This window comes from Nothobranchius furzeri, chromosome 7 (assembly GCF_043380555.1).
Source record: "Nothobranchius furzeri strain GRZ-AD chromosome 7, NfurGRZ-RIMD1, whole genome shotgun sequence".
NCBI lineage: Eukaryota > Metazoa > Chordata > Actinopteri > Cyprinodontiformes > Nothobranchiidae > Nothobranchius > Nothobranchius furzeri.
This window is the reverse complement of record NC_091747.1, coordinates 48314967-48328645: the sequence shown is the minus strand read 5'-3', so window position 1 is coordinate 48328645 and position 13679 is coordinate 48314967. Positions and strand designations below refer to the sequence as shown.

Below are 13679 nucleotides of genomic sequence, written 5' to 3'. Positions count from 1 at the left end.
TAAATTTGGTAAAGAATTTAGTAGGAGCATTGCTCTCTCTCATTCCCTCTCTCATAATCCAGTACATACAAGAAAATCATTTACTTAGCATCACCTACTTGTGATCTTACCAAAAAGTTTGCACCCAGTCCCAGGTAATCCCTTTCTTGTTTTGAGGTCCAGATATGAAAGCCGCAGGCCACCCGCTGATTAGCACTGTGAAACCTGTTTCAGCCCGTTTGCACCTACAGTACATTCACATTCCACACCAGTGATTTCCCACACTTGAGTCAAAAACTGCGCAGCCTGTGATTCTCTCTTTACACCATATTGGCTCTGACAGCTATGATGAATGTGAAACTGAGACACCGACATTAGCTTTTACGCAGGAGTATGAAAAGCTATAAAGTCATGAAAAGAGCCCCTTGGGATGGAACGTGTCTGGAAACTAAAGCTCGGATGTGTCAAAGGAATCAGAAATCGTTGACTCCAGAGATGGTGGGTTGTCTGCAGAGAGCCACAGCTGGTGCCAGTGGGCTGTTATTCAAAAGTCACCGTGATTAGAGCAGGTCTAGATATAACTCAGAGCCTAATCAAAATTCTAAAGTATGCCCCAAAGATGAAACTAGCAAACCCTTCCCTCAGGTCATCAGGTCCTCACTCACAAATTGACCTGAATTCTATATTTGCAAGAGCTTTATATAAAATAGATGTCAAAACTAATAGTGTGGGCAAGCAGAGATCAGAAAAACTGCTACGGTGGTTGAGAACATGAGGTTGAGAGCAGTTCATTCGTGCTCTGTCGCTTCGTGTGTGTGTCTGTGTATGTTTAAGAGGGATAGAAAGAGCGTGCATGAGTGAGTCAGGCCATTGTTCCAGCAAATCTGACCCAAACCCGGGACATCCTGCAAACATTCATGCAGCAATGGTTTGAAAAACAGCCTGCTGTCACTGCAGAGAAAGCTCTAACTGAACAGGTCAGTGCTGCTAACACGCAATGAACAACATCTTCCACGGCCATTTCCACGTCATGAGCACAGCTGCATAGTATAAACGCCTCTCAATGCAACTTGTCACCTGTCCTGAGCCTTTAAAAAGCTCTTTAAAAGTCAAGGGACAATGTTTTATGATTTCACTAAGCAGTGTAGATGGAGTTATATTGTGCTGCCCCCGTCTTGGCTCCTGTCAGACAGGCTACCATGCGGAGCAAAGCTGGAGCAATTAAAGCAAATTATGAGGGTTAAGGATAAAGGCAGATCTCATCAGGAACCACGCTGCGTCACTCATAGAAATGTAAGTACAGACATAACCTGAAAAGCTGACGTTTGCACCTGCTGCCAGTCCACACAAAGACTTCTGACGTCGCATGCTTTCTGCTCCACAGTTAAACTAGCGACAGTCATGGCGATATGGTGTAAAACTACCCTAAAATGTACGTACTGCCTCCTACACACTGCCACTTTAAAAGATGCACATCATAAAACACTACAGCAACATTTAACTCCTACTAACAATGGTGTGGGTGATAAAAGACCAAATTCTTCATGTTACTCAAGAGCCTATTGAGTAGCACACTGGGCTGTCACCATTAGCAATTAGACACGAAATTGAAAGATTATTAAGCGTTGTGTTGAATCAAACTGATATTGCTCATTTACAACACTTAGGTCAAAACTTTAAAAAATCATCGTTCTAATTTAGTTGGTTTCAATTGTTTTTTTATTGCAATTTTGTCATCTTGCTTATGTCACAACATAAGCTTTGTTTAAACTTTGGTGTACGTAGGGGTGCTAAGAAATGCCCACATGTAGACGGAGATGGTTTTGTTTCAGAGTTCTCCGTTGCCAAGGGCAACAGGGGGTTTATCGCTCTTTCTAATGGTGCATTTGTATTTGTATTGTGTACATGTATTTTAGACACTTGGACAAAGACAAGGACAAATCCGTCCTTTTTCTCCTCAACTTCTTCGTATAGTCACTCACCTCTAAACCCTTGTTTTCTTACATGAATTAAAAGTCTGCTGCACATCTTTGTACTCCTTCAGTATATGAAATGTTGCTATTGTTGGACAACTTCTGCAAGACGTTCTTCGATCTGCTCCATGTCTGCTGCTAAATATCTTCAGCTCTCTTCTGCTTTTGGAATGGCGTTGATGTAACAAATTTAAAGGAAGCGGCATGCTGACCAATCACAGGCTTGCGCTCTCCAAAGCTTTAAGGGAATGGCTTAAAAATTTGGGCATGTCGCCATCATCCTCTGTGAGCCCGCTGCAGAGCGCTTGGGTCAACGGATGATGGCATTGCATATCTCAGCATCCTCACAGATGAAGAAATGCATTCTAGGATTTAGTTTCTCCACTTCCTGGCAAATACAAACCAAACTGAAAAGGGTTTAGGGGAAAGTTTGTCTTGCAAGTTTTCTAAACATGTTAAAATGTAGAAATGCGGCTTTAAGGTTCTGAGACTCAAGCATGGAAAACGAGAACCCTTGCAAATGTTGATTGATTATTTTAGAAATGTAGCTTAAACTTTGTAACTAACAGTCCCAGTACAGAGATGTGGTGAATAAGGAAAGCATCTACTCTGCTATAAAGGCAGGAAACTGTCAACGGTACAACCACTCCCCAAAAATGAAAAAAAAAAATAAAGCTAAAAGGTGCTCACTAACGACTGTGAGGACTTGTGGATGTTTTCTCTACAACCAAAACTAAAAGAATCTGAGTACAAAAGCACCCATTCACATCTCATGTGTACACAAACACACACCAGATAAACAGGTTTCATTCATTCATTCTATAATGTCTTTTGGGTCACGAGAGAAACATGAGATGAAGCTGGAGCCTTGCTTGGCTTTAACTGCTGGTGCTGAGAACTTGAATTTCCACTTAAGATGCTAATTTAGCTGGAGCTCTGGGGAGCGGACGTATAGCTCTCAGTAATTACAGGGCCTGATCTAAACGGCAAACACATAAACAGAGGACAGCGGCTTAGGAGAGTGCGGATGCTGGAAGTTAACTTTCCTGAGTCTGACACAGGATTCTAATTAGATTAGAAAAGGGTGGTTTATTTTCTTTGATTAAAACACAAAACTCACTGAAACAGGATCAAATGAACATCTAAATAAGACTAAAAGTCACTGCAGCCTCTTGATCTATGGGTCCTGGTCTTGTCTGTAGACAGGCTATCCCCCTTTTGTTTCTAACAGCCTAAAAGACATTAAAAATCCCCTCGTTATCCAGTCCCATTCACCGCAAACACGCCTCTCTCCCGCTCCCTCCACTGATGCATTCCTCCTCTAATCCTGCAGTCAAAATCCCCACATGACCTTTCACAGACGAGCTTGTTTGTTAAATGGCGTGTTCATTTAGATGACTTCATAGTAACAACAGTCAAAGCTGACAATGAAAAGGAAGTTTAATGCACTAGTTACAGTCTATGCACAGAAAATAAGACTGCCTGGGTGTTATAGATGCAAAACAATCCTTGAACTGCTTTTGGTAAAACATGTTACCTGCTATAAAACTATAAACATGTGACAAATCAATTAGTGTCCAACAAGTTTAGATTTTCTGTTGTAATCTCTTGAACATCGTCTTGAACAAAACAGCAACTGATTTTAATTCAATTCAAGTTTATTTACGCAGCGCCAAATCACAAGAGTCATCTCAAGGCACTTCACATAATAAGCGTTCCAATCCAGGTCAGTTCATTAAGCCAATCAGAAAAAATGTTTCCTATATAGTGACTTGATAGTCACTGACTTTACCAACTTGCACATAAACAGTGTTATCGTCTGCAAACAGCTTACTGAACTGGCAGTTATTTTAATTAGTATTTCATTAAAACTAGTTATTCTTTTAGTGAAAACAAAATTTATAGGCTGGGTTAGATCAAACAGCTCCCAACTCTTTTTGGCACAATCCAACATGAGAAAGAATTAAAGCCCCAAATATGTTAAGAAATCTTAAACATGCACAGTTTACCATTTTCCACCACTGACTTCCATGTGAGAGTGGAAACTCCCTGGTGTGACGGGAACAGGGTCTCTTCCTCCAGTGTTCCTGTCGAAGCGCTTGCTCGGCTCAACTATCCTGCCCCTCTCCCTTCTCCTTCTGCTCTGCTCCACACGGACGCACCCCTCACATCCCAGAAGCACACACACAATCCACACTAACAGCAAGGGGAAGTCATTGTTTTAACTTCAGACTGAGATTATGTTAGAAACATCTGCTGAAATCATGAAATGTCTCCTCCAGGATTTTGTGGTGGCTACTGAAAAACCTAACACCTGCAACAAACTTCTGGAAATTTCCATATAGCTAAAACATGTTTTAATCCTAGCATAGCTGCTTTCTTAATCCTCCACATCCAGTCTGAGCTTCCATCTCAAACAAATGACATTCATGCCCACCAGTAGATAAAACCCTTATTTACACTAAGAGATCATTAAAAATATGCATCACCTACGCATCTTTGGGGGGCAGATCTGTGGCCCCTCACACTCTCTATTGGGCGCTCCTATAGAGAAACCTTACATATACAACCGCGGGTACGCACACAGGTGCTCACATGGTGCTCTCATAACTGTGGACTTGGGCACGTTCGACTGGTCGGAATTACAAAGCATTCAAAAAAACAATAACAATAAAGTTTTAAGTATCGGGCGTGACATTAAAGCAGAAGATTTGATGCTCCACCTGAGAGTAAATCTATAAGGCTTGTCACCAGCATTCAGACATTAATTCTGTTTGCTTCACAGCCAGACAGGACATGGTTAAAAAGATGAATCAATAAAATGAAGAAAGCTTGCGTCCACTGCCACAAACACTTAAACATCTGAAACAAATACAAGGTTGCCAAACATTTTCTGATAAAAGGTAAAATGCTGACAGGAATTATTTGTTTCGCACCCAAAAGCTGTGTTCTGCCTTCAGCCTTGCACTAAAGCCAAGTTGTTGCATTAAATAACGAGTTCAGACTGAGTCTAAAGCTGAGACTTTTCCTGCATGGGCCTCTGAATGTGCACACACTAAGTATACTTCTCAACAGCTAACTATCTCCCTTACCAAACAAATGCACGGGAACAGTTTGCTGCCGGCTGCAGAGGCGTGATGCGTCCAGACTTGCTCCTTAATATCCACCATGAGACTGAACATTTAGGGAACATTTAGGGCATCACAGAACAGCACAAGCCATGCCTGATTTATTCAGATCATTTCTTCAAAGTTGCGTTCTTCTTTTGGAAGCTCCTGAGCATGTTTGTATGAGCCAGGCGAGTCTCCAGAGATCACCTCTTTGCTGTGCATCTTAATCCAGTGGACGTCAAGACAAAGACGGCTTTCTTCCCTTTTTAGAAATAAGAAAGTTTTATTTTTTACGTTAAAAGTTTTTTAAATGGGCAAAACAAGGAGAAATTGCTCAAACAAAATTAGCTATTTTCAAGTTTTCTTCATGTTTATGAAAAATAAAACATTTTGTCAAGGCTTCAGCCTCAATAACGGATTTGCGATTTGTGCCAAATTAGCAACCCACAAAAGAAAACACTGGGTTGACTCAAGAGTCAATCCATCTACAAACAGAAAGATCTTAACTAATCAGTTAGTGCCCAAAGTGTGTGTTGGAGAAGACTCTCAGTGATGACCACGCCAAACTTTAGTCCAATATCTGTAAAAATGACTGAGTTGCAGCCATTTCTAGATTTGCGGATGTCGACTAGCGTTGATGACCATTTTGAATTGGGTTAACTCCAAAACTCTATCATTTGTAGTTGTTTATCCAGTTATTACATTCTGAGTCTCAATAAAATCTATCCAATGATTTATGAGCTACTTTACTAACCAATACACATTAATACATAGAAACATGGGCCCAGCAGCCACTGAGGTTTAGGGTGATTTACAGCTTACAGAATTTCTTAGCAACCAGCTACTGTAGAAAGGTGACTGCCAACAACCCACAAAAGAGTATCAATTAGTTGACTTGTTTCTGCAAAGCATGAGACACATTTGAGGTTAAATTGTTCTGAAAACCGTAGCTCATACTCTACTTCTGTCAAACTGGTTATTTATGGCATTACCGGATAAAGATAGGTATACAAACTGGTCTATGCTACGTTATGAACAAGAAAAGTCCTATTGTCCACTCATGAAAATGTATTTTAAGGACCTAGCCACTGCATTGCTCTACAGTTTCTTCTCTATATGCACACATGGCATGTAGGGCAGACATCTGGGATCAAATACTGGCTTCAAGCAGATGCTTAGAGCTGGTGCTGTCAGTAGTAAAATCATCCTGGTGCTCCTCCATCATTGGCTCTTCTTTTGAAGTTAGGCTCATACCTTTGGCAGGAGGAAGAGTCCAGATGTAGAGATACACGCAAAGGTCTGTCTGAGTAGCAAAGGTAGGGATGGAAAAAAACACCTCGAAGCAGGCACTTTCTTACAAAGTGGCTTAAAAAGAACATTTGAATGCAACTTAGCGAACCCTTTACATCACTGTTGACAATTAATAAAGATGATATTTGATGGAAAACACTGTGATGATATACTAGAATGCTGGACTGTGTTTCTATTGTTATGGCATCTTTTAAAATGACTTCAAACTAGAAAGTACAACAAGCTTCAGCAACAGGATTCATATAATTGAGAAAATGAAGCGATTATCAGTGACAACGAAGGACAAGAAGAAGGGCAAGAGGATGATTAGCTCTACTTCCCAAACAAATACAAAGACCTAATGAATCAGGTATGTCCAAACTGCAATTATTGTCTAATGGCTGATTAATTTTCTTCACAACCAACAAAACTCACTTACTAAACACATGTGCAGTGGTCTCTGGTAGGAATCAACGCCTTGCAGTTTGAAATCAGGGGGAACAAAGCCCAAAAGCACCTGGATGAGCATTGAGCTTAAGTCTGCTGCAGCAAACAGCAGGATTAGGAGCTTTATTTCCTGATATTTAGACATATTGCTTCAGATTGGCTAACAGCAACGCGACTCTACCACTGACCCCGTTTGCTCTGCCTCACGGATGTTTAATCTCAACAAATAACACAAGCCTGGAGGAGCTTCTGTCGTGTGGTTGAGTTGCTAATGCTAACAGTTAGCTTCTGCTAGCCAAGACGTTCACTACTGTTTCCTGGACAATGAAACAACAACAGCCTTCCCCGTTGCAAGCCAAGATGGGTGAATCCAAGCGACTGCTTGATGTAGAGCGGTCAGATTTTTTTAATCTTAACGTTTCACCACCTATTTTATGCAGGAGATAGGTGTCGGATACTTTTCTCATGTTCAGCCTGCATGAAAAACTCAGAGTGACTGATTATAATCAGAAATATTCATTAATAAAAATTTTTTTTTTCAGTTTTCCACACCGTTAAATTGCACAGAACACACGGCCTCTCTCTGACAGTAAACAAAATACAATAACAGCTAATAATAACTAATAGCTAATAATAGCTAACTAATAGTAATAACAACTACAATATTTTTAACTAATTTTGTCTTTCAAGACAAAGTGGTTGTGTTTATCTTTTCATTTTAATGGTAAAAACACAATATTGGTGGTTTAAAAATGGGCTAAGAGCTTCAGACCACAAACTAACCTTAATCTGTGCTAAAATCCCAAATTGTGCTCTTTGTTGAGCCAAAAGGAGCACCATGAGTCACTGGGACAATTGACACCAGGGACTAAAAAGCTAATAATTTCTAATCTAATGTAAAATACATTAAGTTACATAAAAAAGATTTTTGTTACATGTCATCTTTTCAGATACTTTTTAGCACAGAGATCCAAAAACCAGCTGAACTTATCCACTACAGTGGTGTAGAGGTGGACTGTTGTGCATCAGCAACAGCTGGTTGAACTTATCTGTACTTTTCTGTCATGACTTTACTTAACTTGACTAATTTGAACATGAATACACAAGTGATTGATTGCAAAGAAAAAATGAGACCCCATTTTAGGTCTGCAAATCATTTTAATCTGCAAAATGAAACAATGCATTGATGGGCAAATGAGGAATTGTTTGATGGCAGCGATCCTACATTAAAACAGCTTTTCGTTAAATGAGTGTGATACCGGTTTACTTCCTTTTTACTGGTATATTCTTAAGAGAACAAACAAGCTGATAAAGTGTCGAGGAAATTCTGCAGGTAAAACTCCTCAGGCAGGGGCTGTGTTATTGACAGACGACCTTTTTTAGTAAATTTTATTTAACCCTTATTTAACCAGGGAAATCTGAGAACCTTAATTGTTCTCAGAGGAATTTAAGGGCATAAGGTTAAAAATGTCACCCTCTGACAAGACAATATGAAGCTTTCAGGACACAGATAACCACTACGTGCATTTAAGACCAAAGAACACAACAAATCTAAAGGAAAACTGGCTGCTGTCGTTTACTTAATCCAGTGGTAACACAGCTCTTTTTTCTTCTGCATGAAAAAAAATAAAAAGAGCTCAGACCTGATTAGCTGGACTGATTAACGCACCCACGTTATTTTTGAGACAGCGTGTAAAATTCTGTCTGGCTTGAGTCATTATAGGCGGTGGTCAGTGGCCGGTTCATCAGGGCCTTCTGTCAGAGCAGCTTAGCACCCCCCACCTCCAAAACGACACTGGGGATTAGACACAGATTCGGCACCACTCTATGAAGCACTTGTCCTCTCAGACGGGTCCTGCACCCCCAAAACCAGAACACCCCCCTCCTTCCCTTCCTGAAGACAAACACTCCTCTGCAGGTTAATGGATGCCCTGTTCTTCATGCGAAGGTGGCTGTTTAAAAACAACACCTACTCTTTTTTTTCATGGTTGGTTGATTAAAAACAGATGTTTGATGCCGACCCACTGAAACAGCATCTGATTGTGTGCTTTTGGATCCAGTGCAGGTAGCAATTTAAAAATGTGCCTGCATATTTTCCAGGGTTTTAAAAGTTCCACTATGAGATGCATGAATGTGTCTGCAGAAAAAAAAGGATGTTAAATTTAGAGTGAAAGGAAAACCAGACGAGGCATTCCTGGGACTAATTGTTTGTTGCTTTGTTTTGGTCTGATTGCGTTCAGATCTCTTGATGCACACTTGGAGCCAGCATTATCTGGTTGACCTTGATTCTATGAGGTAGGAGCGTGGCTGGGCCAGGAACCCACAGGGAAAGTATGTGGGAGACTTTCCAAATGCTAAAATACCTAAAAAATAAAAAACTCGGCAGGAAACTTCACAGAGAAGCTATTTTCTCCTTCTGGATGCACAATGAATGTATTTTTTTTATGAAACCAAAGTTTGATGAGGACTGTGAGGCTGCCACCTCTAAATCACATGCTTCTGATGTGCAGGTACATCACCTGGAAAATGGTTTCTTTACATATGAGCAGCTTGAGAGCTTTCCTCCCATTTGCGTTCCAATTAAAATCTCGTTTTTTAGCTCTCCGCCTAACAGATGAACACTTTAGCAGCTGAAATGATTGGGTAATGAAAAAAATCTCCCTGTTTCTAAAAACACTTTCACTTTAAAAGCCTTCATTAAAACTCTGTGGGGTAACCTGTTCATTTTAGAGCCCAATAAAACAACTTCTGTAATGGCTGAATTCTTGTAAACACCAAGAGCCAAACATATCAAAATAAAAGCATGTTTCTTTTCTTCTGTTAAGAGATGAACTGATTGCAAAGTTTGAGAAAAACTTAGATTTTTGTAAAACTCAGACTTGCTGATTGTTCAGCATTAACAAGCAACAAAAGCACATCTAAAGACAGCTACAGATCCTCTTTATCCCACTTTGCATTGCACTATTGATTTTGTACTTCTAAGCAGAATGTCGAATAAATTCTGAACAGAAAACCTTTTTAACTTTACCTAAAGCAGCTTTTCATCAGGCGGTGACTATTGATGGCTAATAGGAGACACAAATTTGTAAGAAAATATGTAAATGTCTTACTGAATTATGACTTTGCATTTCAAAATTGCATTTAAATTGTAAATAAATGTTAGAAATAATTTTCTTTCAACACCTTGTTTGAATTTTTTTTCATTAAGTCTTAACTTCTTTGATATTCATTTTTAATTGTTTTTGCAATTGTATCACCCACCTGGGCTCCCATGGTAGCATGATGCCAGATTCTCTTTATTGTTTGTTTTTGCTCTCCAAACAGTCACAAAGTAGTTTCATAGGTCTCTCTAACCATTCCCACGGTTATCTCATATTTCTAATTCACAACAACAGGTGCTCACAATCGCACATTTTGGAAACACCCTCATGAATTCTGTTTGCAATATGACACCAACCCAGTGAGATGCTGATTTAGGGGCTGCACGACATTTGGAGACCATGAAACCGCTAAACTTTTGTTGCATTCTGAATCTTGACTAATTTAATGAGACTTGACATTTAACTCATTCACCGCCAATGACGACTAAAGTCATCATTTGCATTTTTTTACTATGTGGGCGTCGGAACGAGTCCCCGCACTGTGAGAACAAACATGCCAGCTCTAAAGCTGATCGTCATCCACGTACGTCACACGATCAGGAAGTGGAAAATCCATGTGTTAGGAGATCTTTTTGGGCCGCTGCTGTAAAAACAGTGAGGCACGAACCATAAAAGCTTCTGCCGATCACAATTCGACAACGGATTATGAAAGAACGGAAAACGCTCGAAAAGCGCAGATTCTTCCTGATGTAAGAGGTGAGTTTACGCTTTGTTTTGGTTTTTTAGGCATTCACATCATCATATCACATCATCATAGAGCACAACGTTCTGTGACCTTTTGACCTTTAAGCTGACCTTTGCACTTTGGTTACAACATGATTTACTAGCACATTTTGTTCTCCTGCATTTTTAATCTGCTGTTGAATGACAACAATAAAATAATCTGAATTTATTAGAAATTATTGTTTATTGTTAAGTTTCTGATTCCCTTTGGTGCATCTGACACCGTATTCCACCAAAACCAAGTAAAACCACAATTTGAGCCCCAGTCAATCGTCACTAGAAGTCTCTGAACCAAAGTTGACAGTCAAATAGTTGCCTTTATCTCTGCTCTCATCAGCCAATCAGTTTAAAGCAACCTATAGGTGACAGCCCTGTCTGTCACGTTGCCTGTCTTCTGCCCAAAGCTGCAGTTAGCTGCTCTGTGACATGGCTGCTCCACTTGGAGAGAAAAAAAAGTCAGTCACAGTTCATCACACACACACAGACTGACACACAGGCAGAAAGAAGGAATTTGCCTGTGTTTGTGTGTGTTTGTGATCGGTCAAGCAATTCAGTCTATCCTAGTCGTAGCCCCTGGGCAGAGAGCGAGCGAGCAAAACAGACAGAGAGAGAAAGGGGATGTGTGGCGGTCAGGCCGGTGGGACGTTATCTCATCTCCCCTGGGTGGGATCCAGGTCTTTGGAGGCCTGATGAGGAGGGGAGGAAATTAAACCACTTGCTTTTGTTGTGGCTTTGAGGATCGAAGAAGAATCCTCTGTGTGTGTGTGTGTGTGTGTGTGTGTGTGTGTGTGTGTGTGTGTGTGTGTGCGCGTGTGTGTGCGCGTGTGTGTGTGTGTGTGTGTGTGCGTGCGTGAGAGTGAGAGAGAGAGAGAGAGAGAGAGAGAGAGAGAGAGAGAGAGAGAGAGAGAGAGAGAGAATTTCAGAAGAGCGGGGTCATCAACTTTTCCGGCTCCGGCGATATTATCTTTCCAACCTCCGCCTGACCTTGAGAAACCTCCGCTTTTGTAACCCAAACCTTTGGAGACATTTCATTGTCACCTCTGAAGCATGCGCCGCCACCGCTGCTGCTTTTCCCGTACGGCGGGCGTCTTTACACCTGCACAGGAACCGGAACAGCACCCTCCCCCTTTACAAAAGTGATTCTACTGACAGCAAAGCTTCCGGAAAAAAACAAACACCAGAATTACAAACACCTAAAAAAACACCTGTTTAAATTTTGTTTTCGTTCTCCGCCAATCTTAGCCGTTACTGATTTCAAAACTTTCCAGAGCCTCAATGAGATTAAGCCAAACACAGTCATCTTTCTCTACGTTCATGATATGGCTTGCCAAGATATTCATGCTCTAACTGGTCTGTTTTATTACAGCATCTTGTGTTTTCCTCAGACTAATAAATTCAAGAATCTTCCTCTGAAGCTGAACATCATCCAGAATCAGTTTACGAGTGTCACCTCTCACAAACCGACACTGACGTTGGAACAAATCAGCAAAAAACCTTAGAGGATACAAGACATTTTATTTTTTAAACACATTATCTCTGCCAAGATTAAAATACTGTCAGATAATCTGGAACTTCTGAGTACACTGGGTTGCAACACTAAGGCTGTTTGAGGCTTGAGTGACCCAAAATCTTTTTTAATACAAGTCCAGATGCAAAACAACGTTTCTGCCAAACACAAAATATCATATCTAGAACATATGGCTTGTTTTATTTAAAGAAAGCTGCTAAAAGAAAGGGTTTTCATCAATTTTGTCCAACGCTTTTTTATTTATTTATTTATTTTTAATTATCTTCATTTCATTCAATAAAAAAAATAACACAACAGATACTAAACAATATTCAAAAAACACAATGTATATTTGAATGAAAGGGAGCAGATAGAAGAACAATCTTATTATTTCTGCCCCCTTTTTAAACTTAAATATCAATTTATATTTGTGCAGTCCCTCATCAATTCTTTCAGTCCCGTAACTGTTCACATTTGTTAATTATTACGTCCACATCAATTGTCCGTTGTCATATCCACTCAACACAAGTGATTTAATGTGTAGACTGAACACTTTTAGAGTTCTTGACTCTTTCCATTCTCTGTCCAGGCAATTCCACAACTTCACACCATTCACAGATATGCTCATTTCCTTCATTCTTGTTCTAAATTTAGGTTTTTTGAAGCATCCTCGTAGCAAAATATTACTATTAAAAACAAATTTCTGGTTTTAGTATGAGATCACAGATTTATGGAATACAAACTGACCTTTTTACATTTTGTTGTGTAAATATCGTTTTCTTTTCTCCTAGTTTAAAATGTGCACATTTTAGCAGAGGGAAACACCCTGAAGGGTGGAAAGATACTGTTTTTGACAGGGGAACACATTTCGACACAACACCAGCAATTCTGAACATGTTTACCTCGTAAACAAGACAAGTCACATGTTCATAAATATGCACAGACTGGATCCCATGCCAATAATTACATTTGAAATCGGAGAATAACAAAAGGAGCAAAAACTCCTTCAGCAGATCAACATCCGGGGTATTGGGCTATTTTATAAGACCTTACAATGATAATACTAGTCATAATGATATTAACTCACGTGCTCTCTCTCTCTTTCTTTTTCAGCACAGCTAAACAGTCATGACTTCATCACCAGTTTCATTCAAGATTCAACATGTTGCAGCAGCAACCTCTAACGCCCATAACAATAAAAAATGTTTCGCAATTATGCGCTTTTCTTTTGCGTTAGAATCAAATGATTTGCAGTCTTTCTATAATTTGCAACCGGCAACCTCAAGTTGTAGATCTAATAAATTATCCGTGGAGTGCAAACATCAGTTGCGGTTTTGTTTAATCCTCAGGGTAAAACTTTGCACCAAGTCATTCGCCACTTAGTTTGCGACTCTTGCCTGCGAGTTGCGACTGGATCGCTTTTCGTGGCGTTTTCAGCGCGTAAAAGGCGCAACAGAAATGCACTTGTTGCTGACAATAAACTAAACTC

At 40.0% G+C, this 13679-nt stretch overlaps 1 protein-coding gene across 16 annotated transcripts in view; it reads right to left on the bottom strand.

Moving 5' to 3' along the window:
* The window catches only part of si:ch211-285f17.1 (sickle tail protein homolog), a 129285-nt gene that overhangs the window by 46957 nt on the left and 68649 nt on the right, over nucleotides 1–13679 (bottom strand). The window contains exon 1 of one of the 16 annotated variants that reach the window (XM_015954595.3): nucleotides 3962–13679. The exons of the other annotated variants lie outside the window; for them this stretch is intronic. Coding sequence (XP_015810081.3) covers nucleotides 3962–3964 — 3 coding nt within the window. The 5' untranslated portion in view covers nucleotides 3965–13679. The remainder of the gene's footprint in view (nucleotides 1–3961) is intronic. 16 annotated transcript variants of the gene reach the window in all.